The following is a 24,358-nucleotide window of genomic DNA, read 5'->3' on the forward strand; positions in this document are numbered from 1 at the left end:
GTCTGTTTTCTAAAACAAGGGTATTCATCTGCAATACACAGAGGACTCACCTAGCTGAATGATTATTAGTATTTAATTTCTGCAGCTAGGATCAGACACATTAAACTTCAGATCTGAAAATAATGAAATCTGCAATGCTGAAACATCTCAGCTGCTCCAATATTTTACTTGTAGCAAACAAGTAATAAAAATATGATAAATACTATCAGTGCACACCTTGGGGCAGTTTTTTCCTTTTCCTAAGCCTTACTAAAGGCAGGGTATCCAGGTCCTGGATAATGGCTCTGTTTGGGGGAGCAAAGAGCCAGTACACAGGTTTCCTTTTTGTTATATATATATATATATATATACATATATACACACACACCCCTCACTAGTTGTGTAAGCATTTAACAGACTAGGTATTTTGCTCAGGGACACATATCTGCCATTGCATGTATGTGGTCACATTCAAGAGATGTTATCAGGATTTCAAATTAATATTTCAATTTTTTTTCTTTTTAAGTCCCCATGTAATTTCATATTTGTCCAGGAGAGAAAATCAACTGGCCTTGCTTCTGAAGAAAGCAAGTTTATGTGATAAACTCTAGGATAGGCTCAGGATGTTCCTGATGATGAACCTGTCTTGCACAGGGCAAGCTGTTCTTGGGCATTCAAGTTTTTCAGCAGAATCTTAAAATTGTAGTTGTTGGGATATCTGATGTCTGAATTCTAGTGAGATTTCTTTGGGGAAGCAAGTTTATGCAGCCAGGTGAAGAGCATCAATAAATGTGCCTTTGGAGATAGGCTCATTCCAATGAAGGTGGTGTGGAACACTAGCAGGGTGGACACAATTCTACCTGCCCATACACCAAAGCTGTGATGTTGGTTTATATCAAAATTGTAGGAGAAAAATACACATTGAAACATGCTGTTATTAATGCTATTGCTAAGTAGAATCAAGATGCATTAGTATGCATAGATGCACAGTAGAAAAACAGAGAGAATTGGAACACATTAAGAAGTAGGAGTTTAGTGTTGTTTGAAATATGCATGCCCCAAATCACTGCTTTTGGCCCCTACTTTTTATGTGAACTGAAATGCATTCAATTACCTCTTTGAAACAAAACTCCCCATTCCATAGCACTTACGGACTCAAGCAAGGTTGTAAGAAAAGGATTATAAGAAAAGAAATGTGTCATTTTAACTACCAGTGAACATTAGTAACTTGCTTATATAATTTGATCCCTCCTTGATCCATAGGGACATATCTGTAATGTGTTCAGGTTCTTTCTTTCCTTAGGTTATGACATTTTAACACACTGCATTACAGCTCCTCTTCATCTGGGCTCTGACAACCAAAACACGTCTCATGCAGAGCAACTGAAATGCCAGTTGCCTGTGCTGCTGAAAAGAAATTAAATTCTTGGCATACTTACATACTGTAACAAAAATTTACTTTTCTCCAGATCTCTTGCCTCATTACAGCACAGCTCTGTAGACTCTGCAGCTGTCATAGTTGGGGGCAGTGTGACATGAGGACAAGGCCTCTTAGTCACAGAAATTATTGACAACTACATACTTAACATAAGGCTGAATGTCACAGAATATTTCAGAAGCAATAGGAAAAACATGTCACAGTGATAACACCTGACTCAGCCATACAAGAAGAAGCACTAATTTGGTGATGCTTCTCACTTTAACCTTCAGGGAAGAGAAATGCTACTAGTAATGGGGACATGGTCCCCATCCCAGCTCCTGAATTGACTTCCTCCACATCAAAATCCAAATTAGACTGCAAGGTGTTAGACATATTTCACAAGGAGTATCAACCTAGCTACGCTGAACATCAACAGCAAGTAACTGCATTATGTATTTAAGAAGCAGGAAGCAGCACCCTGCTGCCTTATGATTTCAGGGAAGACAGGTCTCAATAACAAGTTCTCGAGAGTTATGGTATATAGTAACACAACTAAGTATTCCACACAGCGCACTTCACCATGAAACAAACCCAAAAAAATTTAAAAATAAAAAGACACCAAAAAACCAAAACAACCCCCAAAACCCAACACCCACAACTTTTCCAACAAAGAAACACCATTGACCCAATTCCTTGCCCAGCCCAGGTCACCTGGCCTCCAGTTAACACTGCCAGGGTATCCCATATGATCTGCACCATATCCAACAACCCTATGAGGATGTCTCAAATACCACAGGTCATCTGCAGTAACACCTCCAAATGTCTGTGCCAATTTATGTGTCTATCTGTGGTGGAGATGACACATTTACTCGTTTAGGATATAATGAGAAACTGCCTCTGAACCGTTTGTGGAGAGTGTTCTAATCATTCTTGTTAAAGGCACTACTGGGTTTGTAGTGGAAAACAAGCAGACATCAGTGAAGTACTGCATGAACTTCCTGAATGGCCAGTTCCCAGGCTGCAGAATTCACCAATATAACTGCAAGACAGATATACTGAATTTGACAGAACTAGAAAAAAAAACACCGACATTAAGCCACCACTCCTTCACCTACTCCTGCCAAAATCCATCTAAATGAATAATGTCCTAGAACTGGCTCTCAGTCAATATTTCTAGTAGGGTCAAAAGTTCCTATGCAGTTCCATTGCCACTGTGTTTTAGCTTTCTGTCCAGCCAAGCTCAGCACTTGGGTAAAGGCCAACAGCATAAACCAGAATGTAAAAATGTCCAAGGGGATGCTACTGTTGAAACTAAAAAAACATTTGAACATACTGAAGCACCTGCTTCGTCCTTCAGTACATTTGCTCTAATTCCTTATACTTGTCAAGAGTTTGAGAATCTTTCCGGACACTCACAAAATTATCCAAGTACTAATGCATGCAAAACTTCCCACCATTCAAGAAAACCACTCATCCTATTAAGTGTCTGGAAAGCACAAGCCATGTAGCCATATACAAGAAATCTGTAGTTTGAATTATGCCACATCTGTGCTCTAGCAGGAAAACAAACAATCAAAAGTATCATTAAGGACATCCTTAAGTAGACCAAGACAAATGCACTTGCCTAACTTAACTTTGTCTTAGTTTTGTTCCTCTGTCACAGGGATATTCTTGAAAAACCCCAAAATCACAGTAAAATCAGTTAATCTACTTCTGCTTACAGAGGGGGAAGAAATATATCCTGCTTGGATGGAGCTCAGATATATGACATGAAAGCTATGATATACTCAGGAGGAGGTATACCACTGAGTAGAAAGTAAGAAAAAAATAGCATTATATATATGTCATGCAAGAAAATGAAAACATATATTTCAAAGTAATGTGTGCAGCTTTTTCTGTCATAGCTGAGCATTATGTTGTTTCCCTTTGGCATACAGGGCTCATACATTTTATGATGAGCATGTTAGTGCAAGCCAAAAAATTGAATTTAAAAGGCAAGTAGATGAGCTGCAGGTACCCATTTGACCACATTTTAGGGTGAAAAACAGGTGCCCTTCCTTACAGATATTCTTAATGGTCGACATGTTGCCCAGTATATAATTTCTCGCATTTTTCCCTTATGCATTCTCCAAATTTTCATAGCTTCATTTTTCTTCTCCAGTGTACTTTATCCTGCTACTTAAAAATAACACATCCAATTAACCTCTCTATGATATGCTACTCAGACAAAACTAGAAAGTGCATTACATGTCAAATTATGCAGGCAGCAGATTCCAGAGCATAACACTTTGTCTTAGCTCTCAGGAAATTCAGCCAGTGTTTGCAGAAATTGTTCACAAAGCTCCTTTAAAAAATGTAGGTACAGAGAGGGGTGATGGGTTTAACAACTCAGCTGCTGGGTGGGTTTATCCCTGAGTGCATCAGAGGAGTTTCCTACCTGCCATCTCACTTTTCTGCAGTTCTGGGCAGGCATATGCTGCCTTTTCCCATGCAAGTTGCTGCTTGACACAAATTTCTATTCACCACCTCAGTTTCTATAGGCTAGAGAAGACCAGAGTGCAGAAGAGAAAAAGACAAGCTTCACAAAAAATTTTAGTAAAACCTGTGCATTTGCTGCACATGAAGGAAATCTCATTTATATTCTACCTAAAATTCCCAACCCAATGATCTGGCTGTCAGTATTCCTGCTATTACAGTGTTATTAGCACCTATCCAAAATACCTGTGGAGAGGTGTTTAGAGAAGAGTGTGCTCTACTTGTCTTTAAATGTAAACAGCCACCAAATGCAAGAAATACCACAGGCATTATTATGAGATACCTATGCTGAGCTTTGTCAGGTCCACCATGTTCTATGAAGAACCTCCCTCTTCCATGCCTTCATCCTGTCAGGACCTTGGTTCTGTGGCAGGCAGCCCTCCTTCACCAGGTTTTCAAGGTACCAGACCTTGATTTCAAGATGAATGGCACACATGAAGCAGTAAGTGATGCCTTTTTTGGTTCCACTCACTGGTATACACATCCCTCTGTTTTTCAGATAAATATCGGAGGGGAAAAGACTCTCTTTGTGGAATTGTGATCTTCTGGGGTAAGGCTTCAGTTAGATAGACAATTGTATTTTTGTAGCCATGGTGGTCAGAAATTTTTGGGAATAATGTTCTCCTGATAGAAACTGGATTGTTGAGTCCCATAATAAGCAATGTTGTGAGTTCATTCTGGTGAGCAATGATTGTTTGGTTTCACCCACATAACTTCCATGAACACATCTGATGTCTTGGATGAAATAAACCACATTCTCCAATGGGAATGCAGAGACCCCATGAATTTTGATTATTTTATTTGTGAAGGAACGTTTATGGAGGCAGCTGTGGGAATATGTTTTGTGGAGATGTAACAGATGGCAGATGCAAGAAATGGCCTTTTCCTCTATCACAGTTTGATTCAACAAAATAAAAACAGCCTATAAAGTCATGCCTACAAAACAGAAGCAGATATACCAAGAGTCACCACAGTTATTTTTTTTCACCTTTTGTTTTTTCCATAAATATGAAGACTGCCATGCTAGGTATTTCCTCAGAGCTATTATTGAATATTGCCCATCAGATATGTCTTTTTATAGATCTGCACGTGTGTAGTCTCAGTAGTGTAGACAAGTTATGGGCCTGATTATTTCACTCTCTGTTGTTCTGTTTTATTATTAACTTCCAATGATAAAGATTTTAAAAAAATGTTGAAATTTTCCTTTAAAAATCAGTTCTATTTAGTGGTTTCAGCTGCCTCAGAGAGCCATCCAACCCCTCTTTCAACCTGGTGAGAGTGAATGCCATGCACCGGTATTAGCCACAAGAAACCACTTAGGTTTGCATAAAGCTCTACCAGCTGAGCCTGAGGTGGTGCAGGGGAACAGTGTGTCTCCTCTGCCTGTGCTATACAGCCAATGACTTGGCTGCAGCCAGGAATAGCAAACATTTTAAGAACTGTACCAGAAGTATAATGAAACCCAAGCCACAGGCAGTTGAAAGACTGCCTAAACTTTCTCCCAGAGGAAAGAGACAACAATTGTTTCATAAACTCACTGGACTTTTTTTAGCTTATAACGATATGCTAAAAAAGAACAAATATAAAAAAGGACTTTTAATTTCTACTTGGTAATAAGGAATGAATATATTAATTAGTTGGTCAAGTCCCAGAAAGAACTGTTTATTTCTTGACTTTCTAGTGTCAATATCTGGAGTGATATTTGTGTGAAATATTAAAGCTCCACTTTGGCTGTTCAGCACTAGTATTACAACTGCACCTATCCCTTGTGAAAGGCAGTACTCTGTAGCTTTTTTGGCCCCTTTTATCTGCAATTGCAGAGCATTTTCCTCATTTACCTACTTGCAAGGGCATTCTGCTGAACTTGCTTTGTCTGGGAACTCATCCTCAAGACAGCTATCAGATTCATACACTCAGCATTAGTAACATTCTGGAGTATTCTCCTAACAATATCCAAGCACTAAGATTATCCTAAAAGAAAAAACAAGTAAGGTTTTCAGGAATATTAATCATGAAGATATCAGTGATATTTAACCTGGAATATTTTCAGCCCACAGTAAAGTAAACTACAGATATATTTTTTGCTGTAACAAAGGATCAATTACATCTTATCTCCAAAAATTAAGATTTCTCAAGGTAGATCATCATAAAATACATTCTGGGAATCTTCATGGGTAATTAACTCCAAGAAATGCCATTGTTATAACTGATCTCTCTTTTATCAATTTCTCTTATTATGAAGCATAAGTCTCTTGCTGTAGTTTAATTTTGGCAAATTCAATAGCTCTTGCCTTCACTCCCTTGCTGCATGCAGCCTTCACTGCAGTAATTCTTCACTGGCAGTGTCTCCATGCCCTGGGCCATGCTGCTCCTCATGGAAGTGTCCTTGGCAGCACATCTCCTGCAATTAGCACCCCAGCAGGACCTGGTACTCAATATGCAGTAACAAAACAGCAGTCTCTAAATGCCTGGTATGCCCAGCGAAGAGGCATGATGCAAATATAAATATAACCACAGCAAAACTCTGGAGATGTTATCTGTGTGTGTGCTGAATCTGAAGCGAAGCAAGCATCACATGTCCAAAGTACGCAAAACTATGAGGAAAGATCTCAAAAAAGTGTCAAAAGCCATCAGCTGTTTAGTTTTCCTGGAATGATCAGAACAAGATGTTCCTTCCTATCCATTATTGCACACATTGCCACCGCAGACTTTTAAAAGACTGATCAATATAGGAACTCAGTATTACAGACTGTTGCTAGGGCAGGTTCAGGAACATCACCAAGATAACCTAAACTCATAGAAAGGAAGAGAACAAATTGCTTTCAGAACCAGGCCAGTCATTTCCATCTCCTCCTTACACTAAAACCACTCTTTATGCATCCCTGAGACTCTGGGCTGCTAGAGAGAGACTGTACTCCCACCTTTTATTTTGGGTTTGTTTTGGTTGAATTTTTTGTCCTGTTGCTAGTCAAATTTGACAGGACACATGCAGTTCTTTTGACTGTAGAAAGATATTATATTTCTCTCCATCTCATAGAAATCATTGAAAACAATCACCTTTTCAAACACGGCTGTTCCTTCCCAAATAGTCTTTTCTGCACATCTTGGATGTACTGGAAAAAAAACAACACTTAATGCAAGACAGATTTCTCTTCAAGTGCTTCCTTTGCCATTTTTGCAGCTCTCTGCATTCTTCCTGAAGTTTAGACCAAAAATCTAGTGGCTGTTTTCCAGTATACCAGTGTATACCATTTCCAGAATATACCTTTTAACAACATCTGCAGCAGTACCACCACTTTCCTACAGAAACTTGATTAATCCCTGCTTGCACATCTTAGAATTGTTACCTTTATTAATCACCACCTTGCAAAATTACTTTGCACACCATGGCTTTGACACTGCATTTTTCTCCCATAAATATTTCCAATTCTGTGCTTTCTGGGAACAGACTTCCATCACATCAGCCTGACCAATTCAGTGAACTTGTGGATATAGCATTTGCAAAACTGCTGCAGTTTGGTTTGGTTTTTGGGTTTTGGGTTTTTGTTTTGTTGGGATTTATTTTGGGGGCTTTTTATGTTTTTGCCTATTTTTCTTTTATGTTTTGGATTGTTTGTCTGTTTTCTTTTGCCAAGAGGTGGGAGGGTTGGTTGGTTGGCTGGGGGGATGGATATATGAAAAGTCCAAACAGTTGTTTTCTTCAATAGAAGCTGACTCATCTCACTTGAATAAATGTAAAATGGACCAGCAAGTGACTCTGATCACTAGGCTAAAGAGTTGTTCTCTACCATCTTCATATCTAAGTGAACAGATTTTGTTTCTTGAAACAGGGAGGGCCAGGTCAAGAGTTCATTGAACAACTGAACACCTTCTTCCTCCTCTTTGGTCATACATCTCACTACTCATCATCTGAGGACAGCCTGTTTGCCTGAGGGTGAAAACCCTTCAAAACTGTTTCTCACTTGAGTCCACTAATTATTTTCATTTTTTCATGCATACAAGCCTACATCTAGGATCTTTCTTTGGGGGTATGAGAAATGAGCTCAAGTTGTCTTTCTCCTGGGTCCCTTATGCTGGGTGAGCACCTTCAGCCTAAAGCTAATAAAAAGGCAAGAAATAATATAGGGAGTGCAATAACCTCCACAGCATCATCATGACAAGTCTAATTCTGTTTTGACAGACTTGAGTGACAGCTCTGTCACTGGTGCCAAGAAGATTAAACTGAATGATGAGTCAGATGAGTCAAATTTGTTGAATTTGTTTATAAATATCAAATATAGCAGCTGCCTCTTGAATTTCCACAAGAAGTGAATGTTCTACTTCTCATAAAATTTTAGGCTTGGTCTTTAAAGCTGGCTGCATGTTGCTCAATTCAAAAGACATATAGGCAGCATGAAAAAATCATTTGTCCAAACTGAGCTGATATCTAACATACGTCTGTCACCTGGACTCCTGATACACAGTAAAGGAAAGAGGCTCCTCCAGGATCTATAGCCCAAATGCTTAAGATTGTTGGTTGGGTAGGCATTTTTTGCTGAAAATTCTGGAATTCAGAAGCTCTGCATACAGAAGTAGAAGAAAAAATATGACAAGAGAAAAAATCCTGCTGAAAATTTACCTTTCAGAGACTAAAATCAGAAGACTTTAAAAGTGCTCTGAGTAATCAGAGTGTAGAGAATAATGAAGAGGAGGGAGTTTAAGGCAAGCTAGTATAGCTGAGGCTGAACTTCAGAGACAGATCGCCTACTTAAGATTACAGCTCACAGCATGTTCCAGTGACTTTCTGACATTTCATCTATCTTACTGTATGAGCTGCTTCCAGATCTATCCTTCTAAAACTCCCACTTCTGTCTCTACTTGTCTTTCACTTCCCTCCCCATTTGATGAATTCAAAGTTCTCCAGAGTGTTTCAGGAGACAAAAGCCACCAGAGCAGCTGACTGACATACTGGTTATCTGGATTTAAATAACAAAATATAGCAGTTCTGTGCATTAGTGCAGTTCTGATCAGATTTATTTTTTTGTCTCAGATCCACTTGCATATGGCAAACTTTCCTGGTAGTATATTGAAAAAACTATAGATGTTTTATTTTGTTGAAACAGTGAAATGCATTATTACCTCGAAGTCTTATGTAAACTGCTTCTAATAACACCACTACATTAAAATATAAGAAGAGAACTACAGATTTTAGGTGATAACTATTAACAGCATGGTTCCTTCCTGGAACAAGGAGGACTTCCCTTCATGTCCTAAATATACTGATATTTATTGATACTTTTTACTTTAGACTAAAGTAAAAGACAAAAAAGAGATTACATCTGCCTACCAAAAGAGATATACCTTTGATGATATCTAGTTTTGGTTGTTGGAGGGAAGTAAAGAACAACACTTGCAACCTCTCTGTCTCACTCTGGACTCAAGTAATATTCTCTAGATTTTGCTGCTTAAACTGCTGAAACCTGCCCAATTGATCACTACAGAATGATCTGCTCCTTCCTGTATCTAAAGCATGTTACTGTTTTCTAGGAAAGCAGAATATAAGTCCTATAGAAAACCTTGTTTATTTGTTCATACCCATAACAATCCCTATAATTTTCAGGGAAGTTTTCAGCATCCCATTTCCTAGGAAATACATTAAACTGCTTCAGCTTTCAGAGTGCACTGATCACAGTTCTGTAGATTTTTTCATGGACTCTCGTATCATCAATAGCATTGTTTCCCACTTCAAAGGCTACTTTTAGGTATAAGGGGCTATTTCCCCTAGGACTGACAGTTTAAAAATACACTCCACACTTTGGACTAGGTTTTTTCATTGCACACATGGATATTGGAACTCTAGAGAAATTCCTCTGCTGTAATCTGCATCCATAGAAGCTGGAACAGCCTACTGAAAATTTAGGTTTAACTGGAAAAAAGACAAGACATTCAGTCTCATCTGGCTTCTGCTGGCAGAGAAGAGAGTTGATAACTGCATTTCCACTAAACTCCTTCAGCATCCTCACTCAGATTTTCCCAGGAAGATAGCAATAATGGGCTAAGCAGTTTTTATCATACAATGAAACCTGTAGAAAAGTGCATATTTGTAAAATGTATATAGCAAATCTTATAACAAAATGCAATATATTTATATTACTTTCTTCCTACAAAGCATCATCAGGATAGAAGATGGAATAATTTTTTGTACTTTCTAACTACTACACAAGGTATATCATAATTCAATTCTCTCTGGCCCCTGTCATTGTTAAAACGATTGAATTTTAAAATACTAAAACATTTTATTCCTGCTATGAATTCTCACACATGCCTGGGCAATGGCTTAAGAAGTAGGGAGGGAGATTTCTGACCATCAGAGATATGATTAACTGAACAAATGGCAGCAATTATGTTATCTCTGTCTTTAATCTAACCTAACACACATGAGACTCGTATACAGAATTCCCAATACCTGCTCCAGCAAGAGAACTCAGATATATCTGAAGAATGAAGCTTTCCTTGCTGTAGACAAAATGAATGTGCTTGTTTAGGCTATAAAGGTGAGAAAGAATGAAAAGATGGACTAGGTTACACATTCCCAGTGCCTGAGAAAAGAAAGCTCAGCACTGCACCACACAACCTGGCAAAGAGTTTTCCCTGATAAAAATAGGAATGTTTTTGATGTGTTAGAGGTATTCTTGGGTTTCTTCAATTTATGTGTCTTTAAATCCTTTCCAGAATTAGTCTATATTGAAATAGCTTCACAGAGAGCTACAAATTTCAAACATTCTTAATATATTAATACTATTATAAGATTAAAACCTCTGAGTGTTATATAGTCAACTATTTAGTCAAGATACTAAGATCCCTGGATAAGATGCTGTCTGGATAGCAGAAAAGAATATGAGAAAACTGAGGTTAAAGATCAGATTAATTCTAGGAAGTAGTGTGAAGAACTAAAATACAGCAAAAACAAGATTGGAGAATATTTTTGCATAGTCTGAAGTCATAGTGCCTCAGTCCCATAATTTTTTTTCCAAAACAACCAGGCACAAGTAACCCAGGGAAACTGAAGACAACTTAGGAAATGCCCCAAGCTGACAAGAGTTAGACACCAGGAGACTGCCCAGAGGAAACAGAACTGTTAGAGTCATGGAATATCCTGAGTTCAAAGGGACCCACAAGGATAATTGAAATCCAATTCTTGGTCCTGCACAAAGATTCCAAGGTGTGCCTGAGAGCACTGCCCAAATGCTCTGTGAACTCTGGCAGCCTTGGTGCTGTGACCTCTTCCCTGGGGAGCCTGTGCCAGTGCTCTACTCCTTCCTATCGCACAGGGGAAAATGGGCGAGACCAACCTAATTCTGAATTTCAATAATAAAATACAGCCATGCAGGTTACTGGCATTTGAGGGGATGCACTGGTTCCCTGCAGCCAGAGCCAGCCATGTATGGCTGGCTGTTAAAGGCAGCCTCAGTGCTTTTCTAGAAAACAGAACTGTGATCCTGTCAGCTGTTGAGAACACTCAGACGAAACCTGCTGCTCCCCAAATGTGGAGGACAATAGTAAAGCTCATTGTGGAAGGGAAGTCATAAATACCCTTTCAAATGTACAGCATGTGGCAAAAGATGGCACTCTTGAACTGAAACTGTTTGAATAAACATTGTCCTCTGCATCAGGGCTAAGTGGCTGTGAATTGCCTGCTAAGAGTGCACTTAGAGCAGACCTGTCACCGTGCTGTCTCTAACCATGAGCACAGCAAGGGCAATGGAAAAGGGCTTCCCACCCCACATTCCTTACAAAGCCAGCTTAGTCCTGCCCAGGATCCCAGCTCCCACCCTCCTGCCTGCTGCCCTGCTCCTGCTCAGAAGGTGCCAGGCACCCTGAGGGACTGCAGCCACTGAAAGCAAGGAGGGGAAATCCACCCTTCAGCAAAGGCTTTGGGAGCTCCAGGATTGCCAGGAATACATCCAGGCATTGATGCCATGCCCTGCAGCTAGGAAAACTATTCAAAACAATGTAAGTAGCAGGCCACTGCACAGTAGCCAACATATTCATTCCATCAAAAACAAATTAGAGTTTTTATGTTTGAGTAGCATAAATCAACTGAAGCGTGCAAGAGAACTCAAGCTAAATTAGAGGGAAATAATATGTTACTTCAAACAAAATTAATTTCTGAGACTTCCAGTAAAACCTGAACTATGCACGCTACAATTGAAGGAAATTTTATTTACACTCAAACATTTTCAAAACCAGGACATTTTCTTAAATGACAAAACTTCAGGTAAAACGTTGTATCATTGGGATTATAAATACAAGTGAAAGAGAGAAAACAAGTGAAATTTACAAATGAAAACATATTTCAATTGAAAGCAATATACTTGACTACAAATATTGAATCATTATGTGGAAGATATCGTAAAATATACCTAGGGATAGTTAAACAATTCATTCTAATGCCTTGCATGATATAAAAAATTTATTTTCTTACCACTATAGAGCATGGTATCTCACATATAACCACTTAAGTACTTTCTTTACATACCTGCATCACTTATAGAAACAAAACAGAATTATTTTTACCTGAAAAATTAAGGTCTACATTCTATTATCTAGAACAGTAGTTTAGGACTTTTTCCACAAAAATCAAGTGCAACTATTCATATACACTTAATTTAATAATACATTTAATCTCATCTTCATTGCAGACATATGAAAATAAAACACTGTGTTTAAATTGACTGCTACCTAGTTTCCTGCAGTTTGAGTTGCAGCATTGCAGTTCATACACAAACAGCTTTGACCTATGCACCCTGAGAGCAAAAGCAGCTGTAAGCTCACCTGGCTTGTATTCAAAATTTTTAAAAAGGAATATTTCTTCCCTTTTCAAAACATTCTTACCTCTTCCTTTGTCTTTTTTGATATGACCCTTAACCAGTCTCCAATCATGCTGAGGACAGCTGCAAAGTAAGCCAGCCCAACAAGGATCCAGAACCACACCACTGGTTTGTAAAAATCTAGATATTCAATGTCTGATCCCCCTGAAAAACAATACAGTAAAAATTAATTCACACTTAATAGCTACAGATGCAAAGATGTTTTTAAATTAATTTTCCTAGGAAAAAAAAGTAAAGTTTCTTACATGTTCTGTATTTTTACCCATGCAAAATATTTTTTTTTAATTTGAACAAATTATATGAATTAGCTCACTCTTAAAAGTAACATCTAGAGTTTGCAAATTTTAGACAAAGATTGTTAACAATTCGTAATAACTATTGAATGAACACAAACTGATTCAACTTCTGATAGACTATCATTGAAGATAGAGGTCACTGAAGACGGCTTGAATGACATGACTTGCCACCTGCTCCAAAAAATGGTGCTGTACCAGAGTTTTAAGTATTGTTCCAAAGAATGCAATGTGCTCATATCCTGAGAAATCTGTTTTTGCAAGACCTTTAAAACATCTCAATACTTATATAAAACCTTTAGCCTCAGTAAAGAAAGAGCAGCACCTGCATTAACAAGTGTCCCTGGTGGGTAGGCATGATTATCTTCTCCATTCTGCAGAAGGAAACCAGAGTGCAGGGACTTGAGCTGAACTCATCATATCACCCCTGCCCCCCATCTTCCCCTCCCCAAAAACAAAGTTGGATAAAAGAAGTGTGCTGAAGGCAAGTTTTTTGAATCCCACTGCCAGTGGGATTAGCACCAGTCACTTCTTTTCAGTGTTACAGTATAAAAAAGTATAAATTTCAGAGGTGTCTGTAATAGAGCTTTCAGGTATAATACAGCTATGAGGAACAGATGTCTTATTTCCACACAAAGATAAGTTATGTTCATCCAGGGCTCCTGACAACACCAAATGACTCATATTGCCATGCAATAAAACAGAAGCCATAAACTTGTAATTTAGTTGTGTTACAACAAATAAAAGCAGACTTCTAGTTTGGGCTGCTGCAAGAAGTTTGATGGGTGTATCTGCCCATAATTGAGGAGACTTTGCAGTAAAACCTTCTCAGGCACATTAAAGTAGCCTGTGCAGGTATATAGTACTTTGTTTTATGTATCTGCAGCCTATACTGAAGCAAATCAAAGGAAAATTGCCCCCAAAATATCAAGCACCTTGTTGTGGTACTGAGATTGACTCTCATAGAGAATAATGTTTTTATTTAGCTTTATTATGACTGAGATTACATGCAAATAACAAAGAATTTTAGATGACTAGCTTTATATGGACCCTCCCAGACAGAAATTTTATTTTCATGTCAATGGCACCTTTTCATAAAAAAAAAAAAAAATTTAAAAAGCATTGAGGTGCAATGGTTTGATCAGCTATCCAAGAGATGAATCCACATTGCGAAGGTGGATATTCCCTGATGCCTTTGTAGTCCCAAGCAGAGGTACAAGACAGGGCTCTGTTTAGAACAGAAGACATCCAGCCACCAAAGGGGCTGAGTTTGTCACAGCACAAGACAAACAAAACACCAAATCATTTGTTAACAACATCCATCTCATGTCAATCTAGTAAAAGAGTATTTTAGGAATGATTCACCCAAAATTCACTGTAATTCAAAAAATGGTTAATTACCACTATGTCTTTGTTACAGTAACGGGCCACTCTTGTTGGTTCATCCTTTTCAGCTGTTCAAACAATGCAAAGGAAAGTATCATAGAAAGCACTCCTATGGTTGGCTTTTCATTTTTGGCATATTATTTTTATAAACTGAAACCAGAACCTAACTCTGCCAGTCTGCAGGAAGCACTTCCTTCACAGTTTATAATTATCTTATTTACAGCAAAGTTAATCACTGGGGCAAGAGTTAGGACAAATTAATGTCCAACCAAGTTTTCTGTGCTGTCTGGCCAGGAGATGGCTCCATCTAGCCATGCCCAAAGAAGCTCAGCTCTCCTGAAGCTGAAGGGACAGCAGGTATCCAAAGAAATACTCTAGGATAAGGCTTCGAAGCTAGAACCTTTATTAGCTGTTGAGCTTCTGAATTTCAAGGACTCCTTGGATGATTTTGCAATTTAATCAAATGTCAAGGGACAGAGACAGACATACCTGAGGATGTTTGTCCTGACATAGCTGTCTCTTGTGATGCCCAAACTGCCATAATGAAGTTACCTGGGAATGTCCTTAAACAGGATTTCATAGAGAAATGTGATCACAACTCAACTGTACTGAATTTAAACTACAAGAATTCATTAACTACCAAATTCACTTAAATGGATATGAATGCATTTGGGTAAGAGTATGCATAGCTAAATGTACTTTTACTGAGGTATATGAGATAATCTAATGATTTTATGGGCAACATCATAAAAAGCATCAACATGATACACTATCATGTTTCTTTTGCAAAGCAAATTGGTTCATGCAGCCCTCTAGGAAGCAAAATGCTGACAAGGCAGAAGATGAAGTTTGTTGCTTATTTGGCAAACCCAAAGCTTTTCCCAGCTTTCTTCAGCCTCCACCCAAAATTGGTTAAAACCACAATGAAGAAGAAATCAAGCAGTCTCATCTCACTGCTGTAATCTGTTACCAAGAGCAGCCACAGTTTACTGCCAAGGTGTTTTCTGGTAAAGACTTGATCTAAAGTTGCTTGAAGACTATGAGAAAAACAGTTTTCCCATCCATCAACATCACAGGCCACTGTATTGCTGCTGCCATCATTCTCACATCTGCCAAATAAATTTTATTTGGGATTTTCAACACTTTGGAAAACATAAGTTGTTCTATGGCTCAAACATATTCCTTACTAAGGTCAAGAACTCTGTTTCAGTGAAGAAAGGCATTAGTGAATATCTCAGGCATGCCTTAGGACAGATTCTGGGTCTCAGATAAGAGATCAGGGTTACAAGTATATACTGTTTTACTTATTTATTTATGTAAAACAAGCCCTTTGAAAGTAAATAATTGTCTTCATTGTTGCCACTCATTTTTTCCCATTCTTTCTACAGCAACTGGCTCAAAATAGAAACATGTAATTATTTCTATAAAGTTGGTTGGCTTTGCATTTTTAGTTCAAAATTAGAAGGAGGGAATAGAAAGTGCTGTCAATATTGACTATCTTAGTTCCATACCAGCAAAAAATTTCTGGGTTATTCAAAAGTTGGCATTGCAAACAAGGAAATATCTATAATTTTTCATCAGCAGTAAAAATTACTCTGGATATAGAAAAATTATATAATCCAGTTTTAATTTCAGAGTAACAAATAGCTGTCAACCATCCCCGTTGGGACAAACCTGACAAACATGTTTAATGCAGAGATGCAATTTGTCCCACTCCAAAGACACATGGAGGTTCAGCCCTGCAGCTTGAAAGGAATTACCTCTGAGGACTGCAAAAAAAAAGGGGGGACAGAGAAAGATTAGCTCATGTGGCAATGTGGAAATGCAGAAGGCTGGGGCCAAGACAGTATCGCACTGTCAGAGATGGAATGTAAGTGGGCCAGAGAAGCCACTTGATGCCACTCAGTGGAAAATGGAGAGCTACTTCAGAAAACAAAGCACAGCTCTAAAACGCTCCTGACACGCTGTCCTGCACAGACATCAGGCAAGTCAGAGCTCCATCTTCAGCTAAAGCACAGCTCACAGCAGAGAGCCCCTATCACAGACACCGAGTCCCGAGGGGGCAAAGAGCTCCTCCAAACACCAAACAGGGACTCAGAGTCTCTGGGAGGGCACAGGGCTCTCGTCCAGCATGCTGGGCACGCCCCTGGCTCAGCACGGCAGCAATTCCTCTCTGCTGGTGCGTGGTACCACACGGTGCCAGCAGAGCAGCTGGGCTGCTCTGACCACCGGGTCAAGTGCCCCAGTTCGGTGCCATTCCATGAGACTGAAATACCTCATTTCTCTCCAAACTGGCTCTCAGGCCAAGCAACACAGCGCAGAGCCAAGTATGTGTATCACAGTGGCTATACAGCAGAGTTGATTACAGAATGAAACAGCAGTAAGTTAAAAATCAGGTTTTAAACATGGAAAATAAACCAAACCAGAAAAAAAAAAAAAAAAAACAAAAAAAACAAACTCCCACAAAAGCAACAAGAGTTGGAATACATTTTTAAAGTAACTTTTTCAGAATTCTGTGATCTGTTTCACCAAACCAGTTGAGACAATCCTATATCATCATTATGCTCCACTGTGAAACAGACTACTGATATGTTATTTATATTTTTGCCTTCTACTTAATTTAGTCAAGTCTGGGACATGTCACCTCATTTAGATTTGAAACCTGTTAGATTAATGCCATTAGAAATATTTGAATATACTTTCCAAACTGCACTGCAAGTTAAAGAATTTATCTGTACATGTGAACAATATATTGTCAATTATACAGATATATTCATGTGCCTCAGTGCAAACCTTAGTGCCCAGAAATATATTTCATTTTACTGAAATCATGACACATTAAACATGAGAAGATTTCTTTTTCTCTTTCACAAGATATTAATAGTTTTGGTTGTGTTTTCTTCTGTCATGTTAAAGCCAATGTTTTCTCTTGAAAACCAGAAAAGGGATGTTTGACTATGTTCTGATATTCATAAGGCAGTGCAGGCTGTAGTACAGTTTTTCTTCTTTTTTGCAAAAAGCTACAATAAATTTCTTCAAATAAAAAAAAAAATTATTTCTCTCCCTCCAAAAAAATGAAACAATTCTAAAAATTTGAAAAATCAAGTAATTTCATAAGACAGAGAAGCAGTCAATTTTTTTGGAATACTGTTCATATATTTTCCTGAACATGAATTGCAAGGGCTTTTCATCTTATCCTTCCTTGCATGCACAGGAATGATCAGTCTATTATATTTTCCTTAAGGCTTTTCTTGCTGATGGAAACCCCAGCTGAAGTTTCCACAGGCTCCAAATAACTCCTTAGACTCTGACTAACAAAGGGAACATTTCCTCATTCTGGTTTCTGCAAATAGAGTACATGGTCTGCAGGACAAAAAAGAAAGTTCTAAAGAAAATCCTGGAGAACTAAAAGAATTTCTAATATGACAGCCTGTACTACAGTCAGTGATACCATTACATTCCTGAATCCTGTGTTCAGCTCTTGGTTCCCTCTTGGTACAGCTGTTGAGTAACACTCTGTTCTTTACTTCCTGAAAGTTCTTCAGGGCTTTTTTATAGCTCTTACAGCAGTGGCACCAGAAAGCAGAAAGTTTCATGTCAGTGAAAAATGATGGGTATTTCAGAAATTTTTCCCCACACACCAACACAAATGTTAACACAACCACGGGATTACGTGGGGCTTGTAAAATTATGGGTTTTTTCCTCTGAGATGGCAGTTCCCAGAAAAAAATACTTTAAAGTTTTCAAATACATAGGATTTTCAGGGTTTTAAGGAAACTTTATGGGCCAAAACCGACACACATACATGGATTATCATGTGGGCCTCCAGAGTGCTAAAAGAATTATCCATTTGACTTTTATTGCAAGAAGTACACTCTGATATAATTGCCAGTCAGACCATCACTGCCACCATTATGCTTTAAATTTGACTATAATGCTAACTGGGAGAAGGTAATTTTCATTGTAAATATTGTTTAAGGAAAAAAAGTCAGAAAAACAAATAAATTAATGCCAGTGCGAGGAGTTTTTCAAAATATCTGCACCTAGGCATTAAACAGACTGAAGCATCATTCCTTCTGATGGTTTTTCCTCACCATGGCAAACCAGAACCAAGACCAGCATGCTCTAGAACCACAATATTCTATCATGACCACCTCTTTTACAGCCTTATACAGAATTACAGGTCTTAACTCTTCATGTTTCTCCCTTGTTTGTGACACTCAGTTTTCCTAACCTTCAAGGAGAGCTCTCCAGACAAAGCCTACCACAAAAATTTCAGTGGCCCTTACTGTCCACTCTGTATTTATGACCTACCTAAAAGAGAAACAAACAAACAAACCAAAAAATCATGAAGAAAATGTACTGATTTGTTGGGGTGCAAAAAATTCTACCTACTTCCTCAAAATTAATAAGCTTAGCTCTTGGGACAAATTCTATCAGCTCTATTGAGAATTGCAATGTCAGTTCCCCTCAAATAGCTTTTTACTTACACCAATGACTGAAAACTTCAACAATGCAAAGCTCAATGAATTAATACCTTACCTCTTTTTCAAAATTTTTATTTAACTGGCCAATTATGTACTGCAAAGAAAACAAATTTTTGAAAAATCCATCAAGTCACTGGTCAAAACCAGAGTATTTTAGTTCACCCAAAGATATTATTGACTTCATCCCTGTCAGAATACAGTCCCATGGGAATGTTAACCTCCCAGCTGTGATGGAGACAGCCACTTAACCCTGCTCTCTTGAGCATGTTCCCTGCAAGTACAAATCCCATTGCCCCTTTAGGTCAATAACATATTGCAGTTCAAATGCAAGTCTTATGCATGTGGCTCAAAGAAACTAGACAACATTTCTGATGCTTTGAAATAATGGGTACAGTAGGATTTGAAATTAAATAAAGAACATCTTTCAAGTGAACCATAAAAGGCCATCAGCTATAGAACAATACAATTCAAGGACATTCTGTAGAAAGAGAAAGTGTTTCCTGGTAGAATTAAAAAGCAGACAATGTAGGAAAAAAATTATGATATCAAATGGTCTGCAAATAGAAAAGTCTATGGAAATTTATAATGGGAGTAATGATGAATGTACTCAGTGTTCTAGTTAGAGCCAAGTGGGCTATTTCACATAATGCTTTACAGTAAATATAACCAGGCCTTTATACACTATCATTTTTATTCCCTGTCATACACATACCCTTTAGGAATGAAAGTCTAAAACACCCAGATTCTTGACTTAGAAACAGCATAAATTTTTTATTTCATTTCATCCTACTTGTTATCTGACCAGAATCACAAATTCTGAAGACAAAATGAAAATAAGAAAAAGAATACAGGAAAGAAAACGGAAGGCAGAAGTCAAGATACATACAAAGACATTTGGAAACATCATGAATAACTATGTAAAAGTCAAAAGAAATTTGATTTGCTATTTTACAGTTCAGTTCTATAATTTACAAGAGTCTTTGGCAAGTTGGCAAGCAGTCTAAAAATGCCGGCTGCCTGAGTAGCTTAGTATCTTCAACAACAACTAATTTTACCCCCATTTTTCCCACATCATTTATAAATATGTCAAGCAGTTCCAACACTGTAGAGGTCCTTGTTGGACCTTACCAACGTGAAAAACCTCTGCCAGTGACAAGACCCTTTTCTGCCATCAAGGCAAAACTTCAGGCACATCTACAAGAGGAGTTACCCAACCTGAGAGCCTCAGCTTGGCACACCTGGACTCACACAACAGCCACGGGCTCACACAAGGCACAGGAGGAGCCCAGAGCCTGGGAGTGTCTACCAAAAACAATTCCCTCCAGCAGAGTCTCTCACTGAGAGCAGAGCAGCACAAAAGGCCTTGTGAGCCACCTCTGCCTTGCACTGAGTTCAGAGGTGGGGAGAGGCATTTCATGAGAGAAATGAGGGTTCTGTATCAGCAGAAGCATCAGATGAGGCCAAGGAAAGCAAGTCTTAGGTTTGGAGAACAAAGCTCTGAGTTCCTCATCCTCACCTCTACACATCACTGACTTGGATCAGTGTGCACAAACAGCACATACTTACACAAATCTAAGAGGTGAACTAACACTACTGACATCTTTTCAAGAAAAAAGTTAACACATAGAACTGGCCCAGACTTTTTTTTTAGCTCAGTATATCAAAGTTATTTACAACTAATTCAGCTTAATGGAACCATAAGAATTGGACATGTTATCTACAGGTGGGGCTAAAACTTCTCCTGACATTACAAAAAACACATGGGCAAATGTGTACTGACAAGGAATCACAGAGTAGGATGCAGCAGATCCTACAGAACATGGGCATTTCAATGGCAGAAAGAGAGCTCTGGAATATTTTGAAAGTAAGGGATGCACACAAAACTTTTATCACTTCACAGGGTAAGGCATTTCAAACAAGTCCAGCTGAAAAATGTATTCAGATTAAAATGCTCTGTTAGTGCTTGCACTTTGCAACCTGTAAGAAAAATAAAACAAAACCCTGACCTGAATGATAGTCGACTTAATTTTTAATAGGATAGGAAGAGAAAAATACAGTAGGCAGAGAAATGCACCATAAATTTCACTGTCCCACCTCCTGTCTCTACGCTGCCACATCAACCAAAACAAGGACAGGCCCCATCACATGAATGAAGAAGGATAAAGCTGGGAGAGGAGTACCACAAGAGAGTTACATCTGTCCCAAAACTAAGAAAAAAAATGCAGAATAAATATCACTGTACAAAACATTATAAGACAAAGAGTTATGAAAAAACTCTTACCTGCAACATAGTCACCAAATCCAATGGTAGTTAAAGTGATGACCACAAAGTAAATTGCATCTAACGTGTTCCAGCCTTCTATGTGCTTGAAGATAACTGCAGGAAGGGCAACAAACAGCACGCAGCCAAACAGAATGAATATTATTGTTGAAATGATGCGAATCTTTGTCTGACTCACATTCCATTTCTGGAAAGGAAAGGGGAAAGAGAGGAAACCCATTGATAATAAAACTGCACCCATGCACATCAGCAGCCATCACCCCCCAGTGTGCACTACACAGCTTTAGAGGACTGTATTATAATTCTCAAACAAACAGGAAAACTCGAGCAGGATTTTATTCTGAAAAGGGTTTCAAAGCAAGTATGACTACCCTAGGAAACATTTGCCAGCAGTAAATGCAGAGCAGGGCTGGACTCTTCACGGGTAGCATACAGAAATACCAACAGCTGAGGATGTATAAGTTTTGAGGGCTGTCTAGACATTTGAGTGAGTTACAAGTAGTGCATGCACCCGCAATTTCTCTCATTTTGTACATCCACTAAATAAGGTGAATTTTAATCATACAGTTCTCTGCAATCAGATAATCAGCTAAACCATATCCTACAAAGCAGAGCTGGAGGGGATGTAAGAGAGCCAAACCTGTCCAAGGACAAAATAAACCTGCCTAAGCCACTGCAAATACATTACTGGCCAGGCAACCTGTGATCATACTCTTGTCGCCTGATAATTTTCCTAATTCTTAACCTACATCTCAACTCCTTCTGTTTAAGTGTACTGTTTATGGTCCACTCCAAGACAAATACAGAAATTGTTAATTTTCTCTTTCCAGCAAACTTTCACGGGTGTTCTCTTTCTAAACCAAATTTATTTATTTCCTTTTCCTCCCCTTCCTAATTTTCTTGCATTCCCTTGACACCAGCAAACTAGGCCATGTTTCATTAAGTGTTGTATTCAAAAGTAGATACAAAAAAATAGTACAAAATGGAATGGAATGAGCCTTTCTTATGCTTTGCCTATTTTCCATGGCAGGATGACATTAACCCATGTTAGCGTGTTAACTTCTAGAGTCCACAGAACATTTCCATAAAATTGCACCTAGACAGCTGTTTCCTGATATGCAGCTGCATATTTTATTATTCCTTCATGCATTACTTTGAATTTGTCCTGCTTAAATTTAATCCTATCTAGTCAGACTGCTTTTCAAAAATTTTAAGATCATTTTGATCCTCCAAGTTTTAGTTGTCTCCCCAGCTTGAGACCATCTGCAGATTTAATGAACCACATCATTTAGCTGTGATGTATGCTACTAACATTTTTCTAAACTGCACTTCAGCTAGAACAGACCCCTGCAAAATTCCATTTTGCATGCCCAGCCAGTTTGACATCTTTCATCCATCCAATGCATGTCAGTTCAACCTAAAAGACGGGATTATACAAGAAACTTCCACAGAAATCGACTGAAAATGAAATCATGTTGTTCACAATGGATGTTTTCTTGTTTTTAAGTTTCAGTGGGAACTGTGTTTACTGTCAGCATGACCAAGGTCAAGCTTTTGTAACCCAAAACAGAGTAATAGCTTGTGTTATGGCAAAATAACACAAGGTGTTACACCTGCTCTGACCCCTCAGCATCTCCCAGTTCTTTAGGCAAGTTAATAAACAGAATTAGAGAGTGTCCCAGACTGCAACATCAAGATCAATGTTTTCACTCAGATATTGCCAAAAGAGGGAATGATACTGCTTTTTATCTTGGGGCATTCTTCTTGTAGGGATACACCCAGAATTAAAAAAAAGGAAATCATTATCTCTACAAGCAAATTGATCTCAGAACTTCTATACCTTTAAGAAAAAAAAAAAAAAGAAATCAGCTATGAAAACCCAGAAATTATAAAATGTTCTTATGGAATGTTCTTGCCTTTTTCAGACAAATCTCAATGGAAATCTATGTTATCCACCAGTACCTTGTCTGGACACGAACTGATGTTTCAAAGCCAAAAATGCCTTTTCTTAAAAAGCTTTCAAGCTTGTGTTTGCCTGTTACATAAGACTTCTTAGCACAGGCCCAGTTTGCTCTGCATCAAAAACAAAGCCATGTCAGACCTTCTCCATAGAGAAAAGGTGTCCTGCATGCAAAGGTAGGGCTTGGTGGTGAAAACCAGTCCTAACACCTGCAGTGCTGAGGCAAACAGCTAAAAACTTGGTTACTAAGCATTCATTGCTTCAAAAATCTCAGTGAATACATTTCCTATCACAATCTAGATAAAAACCTTTAAGGGTAAGCATCACAGCAGGCTTATGAGTAACAAGGAAAGAGCAAAACCAAAATTATTTGGGAATTGTTCCTCTTCCCAGCCATAACAATAGTAGGGAATGTGTCTTCACCCAATTCTCAGAGGTGTTCATTAGCAAGTTCAGACTGTGCCAAGTCCTTCCTACCTTTTCCTGCCCATCTGATTGCAACAATGAGCTATACCCTGTTTTTCAGACTTTTCATTTCACCTGTGAGATTCAGAACAAGCAGCAAAAGAATAAAATGAGGCAGTGAGCATACTCACAACAAAGGTATCTTCTACTTTGGCAATTCCTTTTCCAAAGATTGTCCCTAGTTGATCTCCAACACCAGCCAACAGAAAACCAAACAGAGGAATTCCCAATAAGGCATAGATGATACAGAATATCTTTCCACCTTGTGTGCGTGGGGAGATGTTTCCAAAGCCTAAATTGCAAACAACTTGAGATGTTTAATAGGTTACAAATTATACATTATAAGTTTTAAAAGAACTGTGGAACAGAGCAGTTAAAAACAGGCTAGCCAGGTGAACCATATGACACAGCAAACATTGAGAGAAATTAAATTAGAATGTACCATTGTACAATCCTCTTGGAGCTACTCTCTTATCATCTACTACATGTAGTTAATAGCAATTAATTGATCTATGCCTCAGACTGCCAGAATGTGCTGCAGCACCTGTAAATTACACAGGTTTAAACACAACACAGCACCTGTAAGCAACATCATTTTCCTTCACATGTGCCAAGCTTCAAAGTGAAGCGGCTTTTAAAAAGCCCAAACCACTTGGATGAGCAAAGCAGGGATTTCAACCAT

The 24,358-nt window shown here is 38.4% G+C and overlaps 1 protein-coding gene across 4 annotated transcripts in view; it reads right to left on the reverse strand.

The window, feature by feature from the left end:
• The window catches only part of KCNK2 (potassium two pore domain channel subfamily K member 2), a 130,668-nt gene that overhangs the window by 3,414 nt on the left and 102,896 nt on the right, over positions 1 to 24,358 (reverse strand). For 3 of the 4 annotated variants that reach the window (XM_014264418.3, XM_026791048.2, XM_005483014.4), the window contains 3 exons: positions 23,808 to 23,968; positions 21,252 to 21,438; positions 12,809 to 12,948 (listed from right to left, as the gene is read on the reverse strand). In XM_014264418.3, the coding sequence (XP_014119893.1) occupies positions 12,809 to 12,948; positions 21,252 to 21,438; positions 23,808 to 23,968 (488 nt within the window). Of the gene's footprint in view, positions 1 to 6,991; positions 7,048 to 12,808; positions 12,949 to 21,251; positions 21,439 to 23,807; positions 23,969 to 24,358 lie in introns of all 4 variants that reach the window. The other variant, XM_074537091.1, reaches the window with a different exon arrangement.

Source organism: Zonotrichia albicollis, chromosome 3, assembly GCF_047830755.1.
Source record: "Zonotrichia albicollis isolate bZonAlb1 chromosome 3, bZonAlb1.hap1, whole genome shotgun sequence".
Taxonomy (NCBI): domain Eukaryota; kingdom Metazoa; phylum Chordata; class Aves; order Passeriformes; family Passerellidae; genus Zonotrichia; species Zonotrichia albicollis.